The sequence below is a fragment of the Anas platyrhynchos genome, chromosome 6 (genome assembly GCF_047663525.1).
Source record: "Anas platyrhynchos isolate ZD024472 breed Pekin duck chromosome 6, IASCAAS_PekinDuck_T2T, whole genome shotgun sequence".
In the NCBI taxonomy this organism is placed as follows: Eukaryota; Metazoa; Chordata; class Aves; order Anseriformes; family Anatidae; genus Anas; species Anas platyrhynchos.
In genome coordinates, this window is record NC_092592.1 from 20,807,412 (window position 1) to 20,823,703 (window position 16,292).

A 16,292-nucleotide genomic window follows, 5' to 3' on the forward strand; every position below is an offset into this window, starting at 1 on the left:
AGTAACAGATCAGCAGCAGGGCCCTCCTGCCATCCCAGGTCCCCAGCAGGGAGACGTGGGCGTCCCCTGGCTCTGGCTGCCCTCTGCTCCCCAGCACGGGGGTGACACTCACCTGCTAAGGGTGGGTGAGGACACGGCCCCGGGGTGTCTGCCAGCACCAGCATCGCTCCATCGGGACGAAGGCAAGAATGCCAGCGTGGTAAAACCTGTCCTGGGGATGTGGGAGGTGGGGCCCCAGCACAGTTTGAGCCATAAATAATCTCCCTACACAGCAGTTAAGGGAACAGTTGTGTGGGAGTATCTCTTGGTAAAAAGATGCTCAGGGAAAAGATGGTCTTGGAGGAAAGCAGGCAGCGGGTTCTGGCTGGGGGGAGTGCTCTCCCTGGGGGGGGAGCAGCCTGAGGGCCAGCCGGCTGTTCAGGCCCTCAAAAGCCACCACGCCAGGGAGATGAATTTAGCCTGAAACAACCCAAATCTGCAGCTCTGTGGTGCAGCCCCCCAGGACACATTTGGTGCTGCAGACGGAGCTGTAGGGCTGCTCTGCCTCGCCCTGCAGCAAAGCCCTGCCCTCCGCCTGCAGGTTCGAGGGGTGAAAGGTGAAACAGGCAGGGGGGGCAGGGGGCAGGAGGGGCAGCACACCCCAGGCACACAGTAACGAGCGGGTAATTTATTGCAGAATAGCTCGGGAACCCTAAAATGGGGCCAAGAGGGAACATCTACACGTGTGGGGAGGGAATGGGGCATCCAGCCCGGACACGGGGCAAGGGCTCTGCTGAGCCCTGCCCGGCCCTAACCCTAACCCGGCCCTAACCCTAACCCTAACCCTGCCCTAACCCTAACCTGGCCCTAACCCTAACCCGGCCCTAACCGTAACCCTAACCCGGCCCTAACCCTAACCCTAACCCTAACCCTAACCCTAACCCTAACCCTAACCCTAACCCTAACCCTAACCCTAACCCGGCCCTAACCCTAACCCTAACCCGGCCCTAACCCTAACCCTAACCCTAACCCTAACCTTAACCCTAACCCTAACCCTAACCCTAACCCTGCCCTAAACCTAACCCGGCCCTAACCCTAACCCTAACCCGGCCCTAACCCTAACCCTAACCCTAACCCTAACCCTAACCCTAACCCTAACCCTAACCTTAACCCTAACCCTAACCCTGCCCTAACCCTAACCCTAACCCTAACCCTAACCCTAACCCTAACCCTAACCCTAACCTTAACCCTAACCCTAACCCTGCCCTAAACCTAACCCTAACCCTGCCCTAAACCTAACCCGGCCCTAACCCTAACCCTAACCCTGCCCCGGCCCTAACCCTAACCCGGCTCTAACCCTAACCCTAACCCTGCCCCGGTGCTGAACGGACAGCGCCGCGCACTGCGCATGCGCGGGCCCGCCCGCTTTCCCCGCGCCGGGCGGGGCGGTGGCGCGGGATACGCCCCCCGCGTGACGTCACTGCGGCGCCGGCAGCCGAGCCGCGGGTCCGGGTCCGGGTGCGGCTCCCGCTGGGTCCCGGTGCCGGTGCCGGCCATGAGCGGGCTGCTGGCGCTGCCCTGGGAGGATGTGCTGGTGCCGCACGTGCTGCGCCTCCTGCCGCTGCGGCAGCTGCTGAGCCTGCGGAGGGTGAGCAGGGCCTTCCGCGAGCTCGTCCGCCTCTACCTGGCCAACATGCGGCGCTTCGACTCCGCGCAGGTACCGCGGGGAGGGCGCGGGGCTGGGGGCGGGGGGTCCGGGCTGGGGGCCCCGCGGCTGGGCGGCCGCGCTCGGCGAGGAGAGGAGAGGCGGTGATTCAGGGCCCAGCAATGCCGCCCTCCTCGGCAGGCTGCTGGCAGCGAGGGCGGCACGGCCCCGGCTGGTCCTTGCCGTGGGGTGTGCGCTGAGCGGGGCTGCCGGGGTGGGCACAGCCTGTGCGGGCCCTGCGGAGCGCTGCCCAGGGCCTGGAGGGGCAGCGGTGCCGTGAAACGCCCAGGGTGCTCTGGCACGGTTGTTGGAGAGCAGGGACGTGGAGCTCAGCACGAGTGTATAAATGCAGAGGCAAGGGAAGGAGCAGGGAGCACCCTGTGGCAGCACGCCTGCTGCTGTGTGGGGCAGAGCTGGGGCAGCAGGGCTTGTCCTGGGGTCGGGAAAGGGGCTTTGGTCACCTCTGTGCCACCGTGGGTGAGAGGAAGGGAGCGGGTCTCTGGGCGCTCAGCATCAGGCTCAGCATGCTCTCAGCAGCCCCGTTATCCCCGTGTTCCCCCCGCAGATCGCACCCGCCATCCCCAGAGCCGCCTTCCTGACCCTGCTGCAGGACAACAAGGTGCTGCAGCTGCTGGCGCTGCAGAGCTGCTCGGACTGGCTGACGGACGGGGAGCTGCTGCCGGTCATCAGGCAGAACCACCACCTGCAGCACATCCAGCTGAAGGGCTGCGCCCAGCTCAGCTGCCAGGCGCTGATGGCCATCTCGCTGAGCTGCCCCAACCTGCGGCGGCTCTCCCTGGCCCACTGCGAGTGGGTGGACAGCCTGTCCCTGCGCAGCCTGGCCGACCACTGCAAGGCGCTGGAGGCCGTGGACCTGACGGCCTGCCGGCAGCTGAAGGACGAGGCCATCTGCTACCTGGTGCAGAAGTGCAGCAGGCTCAAGTCCCTGTCGCTGGCTGTCAACGCCAACGTGGGCGACGTGGCTGTGGAGGAGACCGCCAAGTGCTGCCCCGAGCTGGAGCACCTGGACCTCACCGGGTGTCTGCGAGTCAAGAATGACTCCATCAGGTATTGAGCAACTGGGAAGCTGGGTGGGGAAGGCAGGTGGCTGGGGTGTGGGTAAGAGACTTGGGGGGGAAGCCAGATTGCTTCATGCCGAGAGCAATTAGAGTGCAATTTGGGGGAGAAGCCACTAGCAAGGCATTCAGGAGAGGTGATATGTGCTGCTAAAAGCAAATTCCCTGGTGTGTCATGGAGATAGTTCAGGGATCTGACCATGTTGCTTGAGTTCCTCTCAGACTGCCGCAGCACTGTTCCCAAAGGATGCTGCACGTGTGGCACGGGGAGCAGAGGAGGGTGAGCTGGGAACTGTGCTTTCAGGAGTCCTGGCTTGCAACACACACGCGCTCTTTCTTGGCAGGGTCCTGGCTGAGTACTGCCCCAAGCTGCGCTCGCTGAAGGTGAAGCACTGCCACAACGTGGCTGAGTCCAGCCTGAGCGTCCTCCGAAGCCGTGGAGTGGAGCTGGATGTGGAGCCTCTGCCGCAGACAGCTCTCGTTCTCCTGCAGGACATGGCTGGCTTCGCCCCTTTCATTAACCTCCAGATCTAGGACTGCTGGGGAGGGGGGACCAACACCTCGCTGGGATCTCCGGAGGATGCCGGAGCCGGGTGCTGCTGAGACGTGCAGAGGGAGAGGTTGGTCCTGCTGGTGAGGCTGGCCCGAGAGGGGCTCACTCTTGTCTCTGGGGCTGTTTAACAGCCACTGCGTGTTTGTGAGTGAGCTCTGTTGGTGCCTCCTGGGAAAGTAACTCCCTCTGCAGTGGTTGGGAGAGAGCGAGGGACTTGTGGGAACACCGTGGTGCTGAACAGGCCTTGGCTAGACCAGCTAATAGTCAGGATTTATTTTTTTGTTGTATTTTAAATCTCCAAGTGGCAGCTGTCCAGAGAGCAGGGGAGTTTGGGGACTGTGGACTGCCGTCCCCTGGGGCGGGCATGCAGGGCATGCCAGCAGAGCTGTTGAGACCAAATCAGGTCAGCTGGAGCAGAATGGAGAAAAGCTGCTAGTTCTCCCCTCAGGAGAGGCTGGGCTCCTCCGCGCTCTGGGAGGTGGCCAGTGCGAGCCCAGCTCCATCCTGTAGCCCCGGCTAGCCTGGCACCAAAGGCCTGGTGTGGTGCAGTGTGGCAACCTGTGTGTGCAGACCTAGCTCCTTGCCACGGGGCGCTGGGTTAGGCAGGTGCAAGGCAGTTGTTTCCCAGGGGAACATGCTCCTAACCACGATTTCACCAGAGGAAGAGCACCAAACCTAGCTGTGCTGTCACTGAGAGCAGTTGGTCATCACCATTTGTTTCTTCCAGATTCTGAATTACATTTCAGTAGTGCCCCAGCCTGCTTCTACATCCCGCTCTATGTTGTGTGGCTGTAGTGTCCACGTTCAACAGTGGAGAGAAATTGCAGGGGCCCTGTCCATATTGTTGGCTGGAGTTTTTTTGAGCACTGCAGGTTATCTTGGCAGGGAGAGCCCAGTTCCTGTCTTTTGCCCCAGGAGGGATTAGAGGCAGAGTGCAGCTGAACTACACACCAGTTTGCATCGTCTTTATTGGCACTTGCACTCAAAGCAAAAGTGCACACAGACTTCTAAAAAGCTTGCTGCAAAACCACAAGCCATATCTTAGATCTAAGAACGTCCCATGCAAGGAATAGCAGAGAATGCCCAGGCCCCTGCTAGCTGCTGTGGTGTGTCCCTGGGGGCAGAAGGACAGCTACCCCCAGAGAGGCTTGTCCTTGTCAGCTGGGTTAGTTCAGGAAGCTGAAAGCAGTGTCCTGGCTCCCAGGTTAGTTCCAGTTAGTGCTGGGTGGGGTGAAGGAGTCCCCTCTCATCCCTAGTGCCACGTGTCCTTCCTCCCACGCCTGGCCAGCGAGGTGGAGGCTGAAGAGCAGGAGGACCTGGCTGTCAGTGGAACTTGTACTTCCTGGCTGGTTTGAGGCTGATGTAAGTTTTCTTCATCTCCTCACTCTCTGGCTTCTTGATGTCTTTGTACCTCTCTCCCTTTGTACTCACCACCTGGTTATCAATATAGCGGATCAGCTTCTTGGGAGCCTGGAGAGGAAAGACAAACACCAAGTGGATGGCTGCTGGGGAAAGGGAAGGGACAAGTGTAAGGAAAGCTGTGTTTGGGGGCGGAGGAACAGCAAGACTAGGTTGGGAGGAGTTACCTGTCCTTTTTGTGGGGAATCTTGGCTAAAAAGGCAAACAAAACTGTTGGACGGGGGGGAGGGAGGGAGGGATGGCAGAGCAGGAACCATGCTAGTCAGTGGTAGGTACTGACAGACCCTGCAGTGACTAAACTAATCTTCTCTTTTGTAAACTAACCTTCCCTTTTGCTCTCTAGTGGCTCTGTGAATGTTCCTGCCTTGGGACTGCCTCTGCTCTTTGGGCTTGTGGCCTGCTCTTTAAACCTTGTAGCCAAAGGCATTCAAACTCTGGGTGAGCTGGAACTGCTCTCTTCTCACCTCTTTTGGTGGAGCTGGCCGATGTGTTTTCTGATCTTCTGCACTATCCACCATCATGTATCTGAAACACAAGAAGCATTTGGTGAATGCTGCAATGTGCATTGCCTAGGGCTATTCACAACCTACATCTCTTTTTTTCCTGGCTGGTCTGTGGCTGTGCAATGTGTCCTACTTGCCTGGATTGCAGCTAGGAGTGTTTAAGGTTCCCCTTTGGATGACATGGGCAAGAAGTGTGTCATCATTCTGGTGGGAATCCAGCAGGATTCTCCTGGAGTAGCATCCTTGGCCCTAAGTGAATGGTATGAAAAGCTCAGGCTGTTGAGAATGCGGATAGTCCCTGTAAAATGGAGAATTGCTGAGGTCTGGCATGCTCTAACACTAGGGTAGCTTTGCTCCTTTTCAGTCTGAGTGATGGCAGCCAAAGGAGATGAGGTAAAATCAGAGGGCCAAGCTGGTTGCTTCTGCCCTGAAGAGATGGTATGCCTGTCACATTATGTAGTACTTGACTAGGAAACAAATTTGAGCTGGAAACAACTTTGTAAAAGCATCACCTCTTTCCCTATTTAATTGAAACGTCAGGGCCCAAGTGTTCGCTTGCTGTACTGCTGAGGTACTGGAGCTGGTTTCACAGGTGGGCAGCACAGCTGGCCATGCCTTCTCCCTTAGTGGTTAGCACAGTTGTTCCCGCGTATCTTCAGCTATGGTGATCTGCTCTCTGTACCTGTGCTTGAACGATGTTTAAAGTACAGGATGTTGCCAAAACGTCATTAAAGTGAAGTTCCTAGAAATGTAACTATCAGCTGGTGGTTTTTTTTGTTTTGTTTTTTCTGTTCCCTTGCATTTGACTCTGAAAGAAGCCTGCACAGGAGACCAGCAAGGACAGGGACTGTTAATTCTGTCTGGATGCTATTCTGCCTTGCTTTATCTTCCCTAGACCATCAGTTGTTTGTTCCCTCACTGATAAGCATGTGAAGTGGTGGAAAAGATTGATGGATAGACTGGCTGGACAGACACGTGGAAACTGCATGCCCACAGAAGAATACTCATGAAAGCCAAGATCTTTAAATGGATCGATTAAACCATACTGTGGGTTTTCTATTGAGAATAAAATGCTTTTGGACATGAATAAAGGTAAACCAATCTAAAGCCACTTTCATTCCCCAGAAGTCTTTAGGGAGCCTTTGGAGTGGTTTCTTTAAATGCATTGAATTCACACCTTCAGCAACTGAGATTTGATCTTCCCAATGTTGCTGTACAGTCTCTTAAAGATATCTTTAGGCTTGTTTGGACTGTCTCCAAGGATGGAGGCATGAATGAGCTGCTGTAGTTCTACAAGGCACCACGTGTTACCTGAGCTGCAGCCTGATGTTTGTGCCTTGAACCTTTAACTGGGGCCTCAGCTGACAATGCTGTGATTTACAGTATGCCTGCAGGAGGTTGAAACCTCACACACAGCCAGTGCTGTGACCCAGCCGATGGAGGTAAGCTGTTTGTGTGCCAGGGCTCTGAAAGAAACCCCAACCTCTTTTCCCAGCCAAAGGTCATACTTGTGCTTAGATCTTTCAGCTATATGTGAATCAGCTATCTCCTTTACTGTGAGCAGAATATGGGGTTCTTTGGGTACTTACTTCTGTAAGATAACCTGCTTCAGTTCCTCATGGTTAGGTACTCTGCGGGGCCGTACCAGTTCCTGGGAGGAGACAAAGCAGGTGTGTAAGTAGCAGAACACACAGGGTGCGCAGCTGCCCTGCTAGCTCAGCCCAGTCCAGCTGCTGATGCAGTACTCCCAGCCCGTGGGGGAAGCGGGGTGCCTCGCGCAGCTCCATGGTGCTGGTTGGGTATAGGCACAGCCTGTACTTGGAGAGCTGAGGGAGGGAGAGGGGGGTGTTCTGGGTGATTTTCCTGGCCCATTGCTGGGAGCGTGGAAAGTTCCTGCAGTCAGAGTTCCCATTCGTGGTAGGCAGCTGGGATACCTGTCTTTATCTGAGCTCTGCACAGCTCTTCGGCTTGGTGCCGCCCAGCTTAGAGCACATTACCTTCACACTTGCACCTGCTGGGCCAATTTCCACCTTCTCTTCCACAATTAACTGCACTGCCTCCTCCAAGTTCCCCAGGGCCATGGCTAGTGCCTTCTCTGCCTGTCTCACAGTACAGGCAGGGAACATCTCCAGTAGCAGCTCTGTGCCATCCTTCAAGTTGTTGCCTTCCTAGTTGGAGCAAGAGAGACAAAGCTCTGATTTTGCATTAAGTCAGAAAATTCAATTTGCCTTTTAATGAGAGAGAGCATGCAGCTAAAGAGTGACTGTAAATCCCATTCCTGAAGCTAAAAGGGAATTGTATCTGCAAGGACAAAACATCCCTTAATCTCTTCCCTACTTCAGCCTTTAAAATAGGATTTCTGTTCCCTCACCTGTGTAGCCCTGCTATTTATCCCCTAGGAGTGAACTTCCTGGGCACTGTGGTTCAAATGCTTGAACTCCTCCCCTTCTGAGGTTATGTGCCCTTTGATCGGAAAGGGATGACACTCCTAAGCACAGGGACCTGCAGCTACACCAGAAGGAAGCACAGCAGCAGCATTTCCTAGAATGCTGTGGACACAGAAGGATTGAACTGCAGAGCAGTAAGACGCCAGTACTGGAGAAACAGCAAGCAGAGCTTTGGGGTAAAGAGGTGGGGGGCCTACTAGGCACTGCAATGTCTGCAGCATGGGGCACGCTGACTGGAGCTGCGGGATCAAGACTGCCGTGCCAATGACTGTGTGGTTCAGCTCAGCATATACGCAGCACAGGTCACTGTGGGTGGGACTGGTGTCTTCAGGACTGACACAGGTGTGGCTACTAGATACTGCATCACAGCCAGGGAGTGATCAGGCTCAAACTGTCAACTGAGGTGAGTGGAATGGGGTAAAGTGGGGTGGAGCCTGGCTAGTGCTGTAGAGGCGTCCTTACTGCACTGCTGTAGGATCTTGGAGAGCCCTGGGACAAGCTCTCTCTTGCCCTACTACCTCGGGACAGGGAAGGATGAGCCAGAGTGATGGCTCATGCTCTTCTGGCAGCACTTAATTTTCTTGTTCCGCTTACTGACGCTGTCTTGCTCAGGCCACGCAATGTGGGAGATCACAGGCATCAACGACGCTGTGTCACAGCCTGTGCTGTGCTTCCTGTCGGAGCCAGAAAATGACTTAGGTGTTGCTGACAGCCTAGTGCTAGGTGACGCTGTCACCCTGTGGCGTGGACATACCTGGGCCTCGGCTCTGTCTGTTGGAGTGCACAGCCTCTCCCCATTGCAGGCTCCAGTTCCAGGCTCCTGGCCCTTGGTCAGGTCTTCAGAGGGTGCTTCACTCCTGGGTTCTGCAGCCTTTCGGCCAGGTTTTTCTTAAAGACACAGTGGTATCTACTGAGCAACAGCCCCACAGAGGCCACAGCTCTGTGCTTTCTGTTAGCATTAGATTGCTAGTACATCATTTGCCAAAGTAAATCTCTTTTAAATGACAAAACTGGGAGGCACTACTGTTCCTCCTGCCTTCACTGAACTAAAGCATCACTTTGATTTTAAATTTAGGAATACACAATGGTGGTTCCAGCCTGTGTGTGACCCAGTGCATCCTGTGGTCAGCTTACTCTGATGCATCTCTTTTTACAGATTCATTCTGTGTCTCTGTAAGGATTTCACCTCTATTCTATCTTGTCTAAAGCTGGGATGGCATTCTCCTTCCACGTGAAGGCTGTATCAGGATCCTCAAAGGGTAGGATGGGGGGCACCAGAGCAGAGCAGTAGGTTTTGTCAAGTTCAAGAAAGCAGCAAGCAAGATAAAAGGATTGTCTGTTCTACATGGTGTAGCCTTCTGGCTCCTGGTAAGGCAGCAGTGATGTTGTTAGATAGGCAAAACCCAACCTGTTACGTATGGTTTAATATCCAGGCACTTCACCTGTCTGCTCTCCAACAGGAACTGCCTTTGGGGATGGTTAGTATAGCTATCAGCTGATCTGTGAGCACTGAGATCAGAAAGTGCTTACTGCGGTAGTCTTCTGCAGTCCTGCATAACACAGGCCAGAGAGCACATCACAGCTGATTTTGCATCTGTGACAGGGGTCATGAGTGAATGGGAAGTGAGCTCTGAGTACGCTCAAAGTCTAATCTCTATTTTGTGATGCACCTGAGATGGGCTGCCCAGCAGTACTATCCATTAGTCAGATGGCTATCAGAGGAGACAGCAATCTCACTTTCAGGATTAACCTATAGCAGAATTTTGGCAAACATCCCTGTATCTGCTATGACTTTCTTTTTACTCTGGATTTTATCTCAACAGAGATGTTTAGAGATCTGGTCAAGTGTTTTTCACCCCAGCCTCTTGGACAGTACTCCGTATGACTCAAGCCTCCCGTGTATTTACATCAAAAACCTGGCTGAAAATTATAAAGAAAAAAAAGTCAACCAATTCAGGCTAGCCTGTAAGATCCTAAGTTTTGCAAACTAGATTGTTTTATGCTGTGACACTGGTCAACTCCAAACACTAGGACTGAAAATGTGCAGAATATACTTGCTTGTACTGAAACCGTGTAACTCACCTTTGTTGCGTGCTTCACCAAGCCTTTCTGAGAGAGAGAACATCATTTCACAAACATCCCCACTGCAAGAGACAGAAGCTGCATAATTAGTGTGAGGAATAAAAGCACTAGCCTCTCCTTCTTGACTACCTCTTTATAGAAAGACAAGGTTTAATGGGAAGTCCAATAAACAAAACTGGCATTTAAGACAGCCAAGGACCTAGCTTGCAAACTATACTGGGATTATCATTTATGTATTCAGGCAATGCCTGTCTTAATCATCGTGGCACAGGTTTGGTACTAACACCTCCCCATCTGGGTACAACAAAAGTATTCATGTCATTGAGCTGGTTGGGTCCAGACACCCACTGCGTGGCATGCACGTACAAGGCAGGAGCACTCGTACCTGGGGATCTCTGCAAAGCCCGGAATGTAAGCCTCCATCACTTCTATGAAGGTGTCCATGTCAAAGGTCTCCTCAGAGGACTCTGGTGAGCCCAGCTCTTCCAGGACACCCGTGATGTAAGAAAAGAAAACATCATCCATCCCACTGGAGACAAAGAGAACATAGGACATGGAAGCAGGGTCAACAGGACTATTTTTTTCTTTCTCATTCCATGCCTACTCTGTCTAACCTTGTGTCTTTCTAATACAGCAGTAGGAGAACCTATGTGGACTGTATCTTATGGGCAGGTCCCACCAGTAAAGCCAAGCAGCTGCTCTGTAGTCGAGTGGGAAGCATTCACAGATAAGTTCAGAAAATACTGCGTGCTGTTCTTTTGCCTAGGCGGCACTGAATGAAAGCCACAGCACCTGTCTAGAACTACCCAAAACATTCCAAGTGCTCAAACTCTGACTTTTCTGGGTTGACTGCTGTTCTAGGTGATCTCATTATATTTTGTCAAGTTGCAATTTCTGTGGGATGCAGCTTTTTCTGCTTGCTGCTCCGCACTTGTGTTATTGCTGCCACTGGCTGCAGAACCAGCGGCTGTGCTCTAGCCTCAAGGTGGCTGTATCTTTTCGTGCAGGCAGAGTTCAGAACAGGGAGAGCCCGGACATAGTGGTGCATGCTCAGAAAGCCCTGTGGGATCACTGTGTATAAATGGAATTCCATATTCTTATGTATAATACTGGACAAAAATTAATCATCTTGGTCATCAAAGAAATGGCATTACTTGATTTCAATGCTGAAAGATGGTTGTTCAAGGATTTATAGCAAAGCCTGTGCAAATTACCTGCATCCTGGATTTGACTTAAGGAAAAGCAATACGGCAGAGCTGTAATATTCCACTTGGAGTTCAGCATAATGTGCAGAAAGACAATTAATACAGAGTTCAAGCTAAAACGATATTAGACCTCAACATACCTGAGGTCTGCAGCAGGGATGTGGGACTGGATGAAACATGTCAGTGTGTTTCGAATGATTCTTTCAAGCTCCATGTCTCTGTAAACCCTTCTCTCTGAAAAAGAGGAAGAAAACTCCATGTAATTTTAAAGGCACGTAGTAGATCAAAATATCACCAAGATCAAACGGTAAGCATGGTATAAGCAAGCGTGTTCTTCCCATCAGAACAATTCGTGAACCCCTCCAGCATGGCTTGATGTTCCCGGGTAACAGCAAAGACATCAGCATTATGAGGATCCACTGGAAATACCAGCCCAAAGTAGCCCAATCTCTTGGGCATCTCCTGCTCACGCTGATGCTGGCAATATGCAGCTGTACCGTACATTTAACAAGTCCCTCGCAGGAAGGAAAGCTGCAAATGCAGATGTGCCCAGCTGCAGGACCTCAGAGGCACCTCCTGAGCAGGAACGCTGTGCTCTCCAGCGGGGAAGGGGTGGCTTGCGCTCACTGCAGGAAGGGGTGGACCTTTCTTCGGCTAAGAGTATTCTCACTGATGCTTGGACTCAAAAATGAGTGGGAGGAAGGGTTATGTCTCTTGGAGAAAGGAAAACCTTGACTGGATTTCACAGGGAAATACCAAGCAGGGCACAGACAACTAGTCTCCCAGCCAAAATATCAAAGGTCTCCAGGTCAGGCACAGGCTGCCAATGGAATCCCGCCCAAACAGCAGCCTGTTGTGCTCAATAAATGAGCCTTTCTGCAGACAATGCAGCTGCAACAAGGGGTACTTGATAACCCAAAGCTCTCAGGGGAGTTCTAAGAATCACAGAGCTCCTACAGAAGTAACAGCAGAGGGGGGCTGCCCACAGCCCTGCTTCAACCATCAGTGGTGGGCCTGGACTCAGTCTGGTGGAGAAAAGCCATTCCTCAACCATTCCTTCCCACTTGGGTCTACAAAGCTGTGGGGTGGGCAAACTCCTCATGTAAGCACAGAGTTCTTCCCAAAGAAGAAAACTAGACCTGCGTGTACAGAAACTGCCATGGTCATCAGCCAAAAAGCTTCCAGGCTGTGGAAGTCATCAGGCTCCCCTCGTCTCACACAGAGCAGGACCTGAGCAGGACTGTTTCACATTGACTTAGCAGAGCAGTCTCGGCTGCTGTTCCCACGGAATCAAAAAGTTTTAGCATTTCCTGAGATGAGACTTCCAGAGCTAGGATAGAAACAAACCCAGCCCATCATCCTCAGCACTGCTGATACAGGACCTATAAAGGACCAAAGCACAACAGCATTTTGACAGATCTATCTGCAGTCTCAGGGCCCATTTGAGGTCTGCACTGCACTCGGCCACCACTGCAGGTCACCAGAGTACATGTACACTCTTGTGTTTGTGGCTGGACAGAGCACACCCAGGCCAGCTAGACCTGCCTCTGGCTGTCACACTGAGGCTCTGGTGATTTGATATTGAGGGACAAAGCTGTGACACTGCAAAGATGCTCTGTTCGGTACATGGCATCCCACACTGCATCTCCTGCACCTCACCTTACAGCAGCTGGACAAAGTGAGACATTGATAGAAGAACTCCCGATTCTCACTGGGTGCAGACCTAAACACAAAAGCCATCTAATTACATAAACCTTCCTGTAGCTAGTGGTGTCAGTACCAACCTTCCCACTGACACAGTTCCAGTAACTTAAAAAGAATGCAAGCCCTTCCTTACATTCACCTCTCACTTGGGGCCATAACAACGAGTTTTCGGTGCTGTACCACCGCATGACCAACACGCAGGTATTAAAACACAGCATGTGCAGGAACAGCTGGGGAAGGCATCATTGGAAAAGATTGGGTTTGCTGTTTCAGTTTTAAGCTGGAACTGCTTAAGTTACTTTACCTCCTGTAATTTCAGATAGAAAACTCCCATTTTACAGCATCAGAGAAAAACAACAGCCCAAACATTTTCAGGTAGGAGCTCTTCATGCAAAGAGCCCAAGCGAGCCCCTGTGCTGCTTCTTCCTTCAGTCTCATGAGAATCCTTTGCTTGCTTTTAACAGTTTTGCAGGTGTCATAGCCTGCAAGTGTGGAAGCTGGCTGTAAAAACCACCCCGTGTAAAAACACCTTCCTGCTGCTTGTTCGTTGGTTTAGGGTTTTGTTTTTTTTTTTTATGTTCTCTAGTGGTGCGACAGAAACAAGTTTGTCTGTGCAACACACCCAGAAAAAAAGGTGAGCTTTGTTCTATCCTTCTCAGACATCAAAGAGTCAACGGTAAGATTTTGAATCTCACTCATGGCAAGAATACTGTCCTAAGCAGCATGTTTTTTCCCCACTTTTTAAGCTGAATCTGCAAACACTGGCAACCACCAAGCCCCCTAAACTTATATTTGAACAAGCACAAGAGAAGTAATTTTCTTTTTACAGAAATGAGAGAAGGAAAATCAACATTTAGCAGTCAAAACATTCTTCCTACTGCCACTTCCAACAAGAATGCTTACTTCCTTCTTATTCAGTTTTCACAACTTGGAAGCTGAAGTCTAAAAGATTTTGTCCATTTCCATGAAACAGGCCCATATTCTATAAGAGATGCTGCATAGTAACCAATAACATTTCCTGACAATCCAATTACCTGAACAACAGAGCACAATTCCCCATGTCAAAGGCACTTTTGTGAGGTCCATAAATTAGCTGCTGGTAATTTATTCTGATCAATAGAACAGGCAAAGTCACTCATCTCCTTAATCAAAGCCAAGTGTCAGACTGGGACAAGAGAAACAGGAAAAAATAATTCAGAAGTGGTATTGTAGAGGTGGCCAGTTACCAACTGGTCTTGAATCTGTTCCCCAACCTCTGACAATCAAGAAAAACACTGGTTTGAAAGGTTTGAAAATATCAAGATACTTTCCTGCAGAGTTACTATGTTGCGTATGAACAAAAGCCATTTCCTTGTGTCTATGAGAAGAAAGAAGCCACCAGGTTCTAACTACTGTGTATAAATTCTTTCTGGCATCTCACACAAATTCATCCCCCAGCACACTTGAGATTTAAGGTTTATATCCAGGGAAGGCATGCTGTCACCTTTAGCCTGCCTTTGAAGAAAGGAAACCCCTTAATGACAAAAGCAGCCTTACAATGAAGGACAGAAAGAGGCAAGGTGAGCAACTTTTTTTTTTTCATGGGTCAGTTACCATCCTTTACCTGGGGAACCCACCTCTGCTCCGATAAAACCACAGGCACCAGCCTTCTGACAGACAGGCACACTTGCATTTGATCATTTATTGCTGGGAGGAGAGATTTTATTCCCTGGTAAATAAACTGTCCTTGCAAAACTTAACTTCTTCGGATTTGTAAAGCACAATGGTCTCTGCCAAACGAGACTTGTGGAAAGAGAAGTCCTCAGTGTCCTTTGGCCTTTCAGATTTGGTGGGTATTGAAAGAGGAAGCTGATTAAAAACCTATGCACAAACATTTTTAAATGGATTCTTCAGGGAAGAAACCTATGTTGCTGCATGTTCATCTCCACATATATCCAAGTTCAGAATTACATAACTCAGGACCCTAAGGCACCTTATGTAATATACCTTCAAATGCCTTTTTTTTCTTTTTTCCAGTGGTGCAATAGTTAAGGGAGAGATTTACTAGAAAACCTTATCCTTTGCGCACAGTTTTGTGGAGGAGTGATTTACAATGCACTGCATGATCTAAAACCAAAGGCAAGAGAAATTGCTTTCCTGGGAGTTCAATTGTACTGAAAAGGTGCTATCATCATTTTAAACTTCCAGCCGTAATTGCAGTGCGGATTTTAAGATCACTTCGGAAGTTGTCAGCCAACTCAAATACGTCTGTGAAAGTCCTGCTGCATTTCTTGTCATTATGATGTGGGCATGGCTTATCATGCTGCACAGGATCTAACTTGCTTTTTCTAGTTATGCTGTATTCTAAAAAAGTTGGCTTCTTTTTGTACAATGCACATGAATCCTCTTTTCTTCAGAAAAAGAAGAAAAATCTGAAATTTTTGCATATGGCTAGATCATTTCTGAAGACTCTTTCAGCTCAAATTTCTGTAATCATTCTTAAATGGTCAATGGGATGTGATGGGAATGATTTATAGTGCCTTAGATTTTATATTAACAAGATAGACTTTAGGAGAACAATTTAGGAAAAGGCTTCTGAGCTGAGAGGAACTGCCATTTGGATGTATATCAACTTTTATGAGGTCATAAATTTGCCTACCAAAGAGTCGAGGTTGCTGCAAGAGGAAGGAGATGCATGTTGTAGGCCTTGGTTGTATGCCTTCAGAGCAGGCTAGAGAAAATTTAGGTAAAAATGATCAGGCTTTCTGGCTGAGGGATTGAATATAACACCTTTACAAGGTTCTTTTAGCTCAAGTTCCAGTAATTACTCTTAAGAGAGTAAGTAATGGAACAGGGATGGTTCACTGTGCTCTCTCTGAACACTTGCTATGAGAAGGTACAAGGCACTTCTCGTGCAGCTGTGTGCGTGTACGTGCTTGAGAAAGCAGAGACCCCTGGGACACAAGGAGCTCTCGGCATAGCCTGTGACATACAAACTCAGAGGAAGTCTCCGGTACATCCAAGCAGAAATCAGACCTGCAGGAAAGATGGAGAGCTGTGGCTATATTCCACTGACCTCCTTTTCCTCCTGAAACTTCGCTGACTTGAAATAAAACTTTCCAGGCTGCATAATGCCTTACGTTCCGGTGTGCCTGTTTTTTGTTTTTCCTGCTAAAGAAGTCCCTCAAAGGACATCCACGGTACGGCTGCTATGGGAAAGCAGGCTGGGGTCATTGAAAACATCAGCACAGTGAGCTGCTTAATGATACAACGTTACAATACGGCTGTTGTTAATAACATAGTCCCTTCCCAGGAGGATAGCAAGGCTGGAATTCCCCCTCAGTGGGGTGGCTGCAGGCTGGCGGTGCGGTGCTGCTGCTGGTCCCTTACCTGAGCAGGCCCTCTGCCCACAGCCGGCGCTCACAGGGCACCTCGCTGCCCGCAGCGACACCACATCCTGCGGCTGCTGGGGACAGGCCAGGAGCCGGGGACCCTTCCTGGGAAAGGACAGCTGGGTTAGCCCGACAGCGAATAAAACACGTTTGTGCTTTGCGTGTGGTGACTTTGGGGCACGGCTGCTGTCACCTGTGCCTGCCCTGCACGCGGTGACCTCGAGCGCAGCATCACGCCCTGGAGCCCG

At 50.9% G+C, this 16,292-nt stretch overlaps 2 protein-coding genes across 3 annotated transcripts; one reads left to right on the forward strand and one right to left on the reverse strand.

The window, feature by feature from the left end:
* The first annotated feature begins 1,372 nt into the window (after positions 1-1,372).
* FBXL15 (F-box and leucine rich repeat protein 15) lies at positions 1,373-5,989 on the forward strand. The gene is made up of 3 exons (XM_038181185.2): positions 1,373-1,696; positions 2,250-2,752; positions 3,105-5,989. Exons 1-3 carry the CDS (start codon positions 1,388-1,390, stop codon positions 3,292-3,294), a joined length of 1,002 nt encoding a protein of 333 aa, XP_038037113.2. The 5' UTR covers positions 1,373-1,387; the 3' UTR covers positions 3,295-5,989.
* Positions 4,258-16,195, reverse strand: CUEDC2 (CUE domain containing 2). Of its 2 annotated transcripts, XM_072040202.1 has the most exons (10): positions 16,043-16,167; positions 12,629-12,692; positions 11,110-11,203; positions 10,150-10,293; positions 9,765-9,826; positions 8,437-8,570; positions 7,233-7,403; positions 6,825-6,886; positions 5,197-5,257; positions 4,258-4,783 (listed from the first exon to the last, which is right to left on the reverse strand). In XM_072040202.1, exons 3-10 carry the CDS (start codon positions 11,181-11,183, stop codon positions 4,637-4,639), a joined length of 855 nt encoding a protein of 284 aa, XP_071896303.1. In that variant the 5' UTR covers positions 11,184-11,203; positions 12,629-12,692; positions 16,043-16,167; the 3' UTR covers positions 4,258-4,636. The 2 variants fall into 2 exon arrangements, with proteins under 2 accessions (XP_071896303.1, XP_071896302.1); XM_072040201.1 differs by lacking the exon at positions 12,629-12,692 and having other exon boundaries at positions 16,043-16,195.
* Between the last annotated feature and the right edge of the window lie 97 nt (positions 16,196-16,292).

Excerpts from the sequence above, each read along its gene's own strand:
- CUEDC2 (XM_072040201.1), bottom strand. The coding sequence starts at position 11,183 with ATGGAGCTTGAAAGAATCATTCGAAACACACTGACATGTTTCATCCAG. Across the intron at positions 8,571-9,764 it reads TGGTGAAGCACGCAACAAAG|AAAAACCTGGCCGAAAGGCT; the intron begins GTGAGTTACACG and ends TGTGTCTTTAAG. Across the intron at positions 5,258-6,824 it reads AAGCAGGTTATCTTACAGAA|ATACATGATGGTGGATAGTG; the intron begins GTAAGTACCCAA and ends CTTGTGTTTCAG.
- FBXL15 (XM_038181185.2), top strand. The coding sequence starts at position 1,388 with ATGCGCGGGCCCGCCCGCTTTCCCCGCGCCGGGCGGGGCGGTGGCGCG. Across the intron at positions 1,697-2,249 it reads GGCGCTTCGACTCCGCGCAG|ATCGCACCCGCCATCCCCAG; the intron begins GTACCGCGGGGA and ends TTCCCCCCGCAG. Across the intron at positions 2,753-3,104 it reads GTCAAGAATGACTCCATCAG|GGTCCTGGCTGAGTACTGCC; the intron begins GTATTGAGCAAC and ends CTTTCTTGGCAG.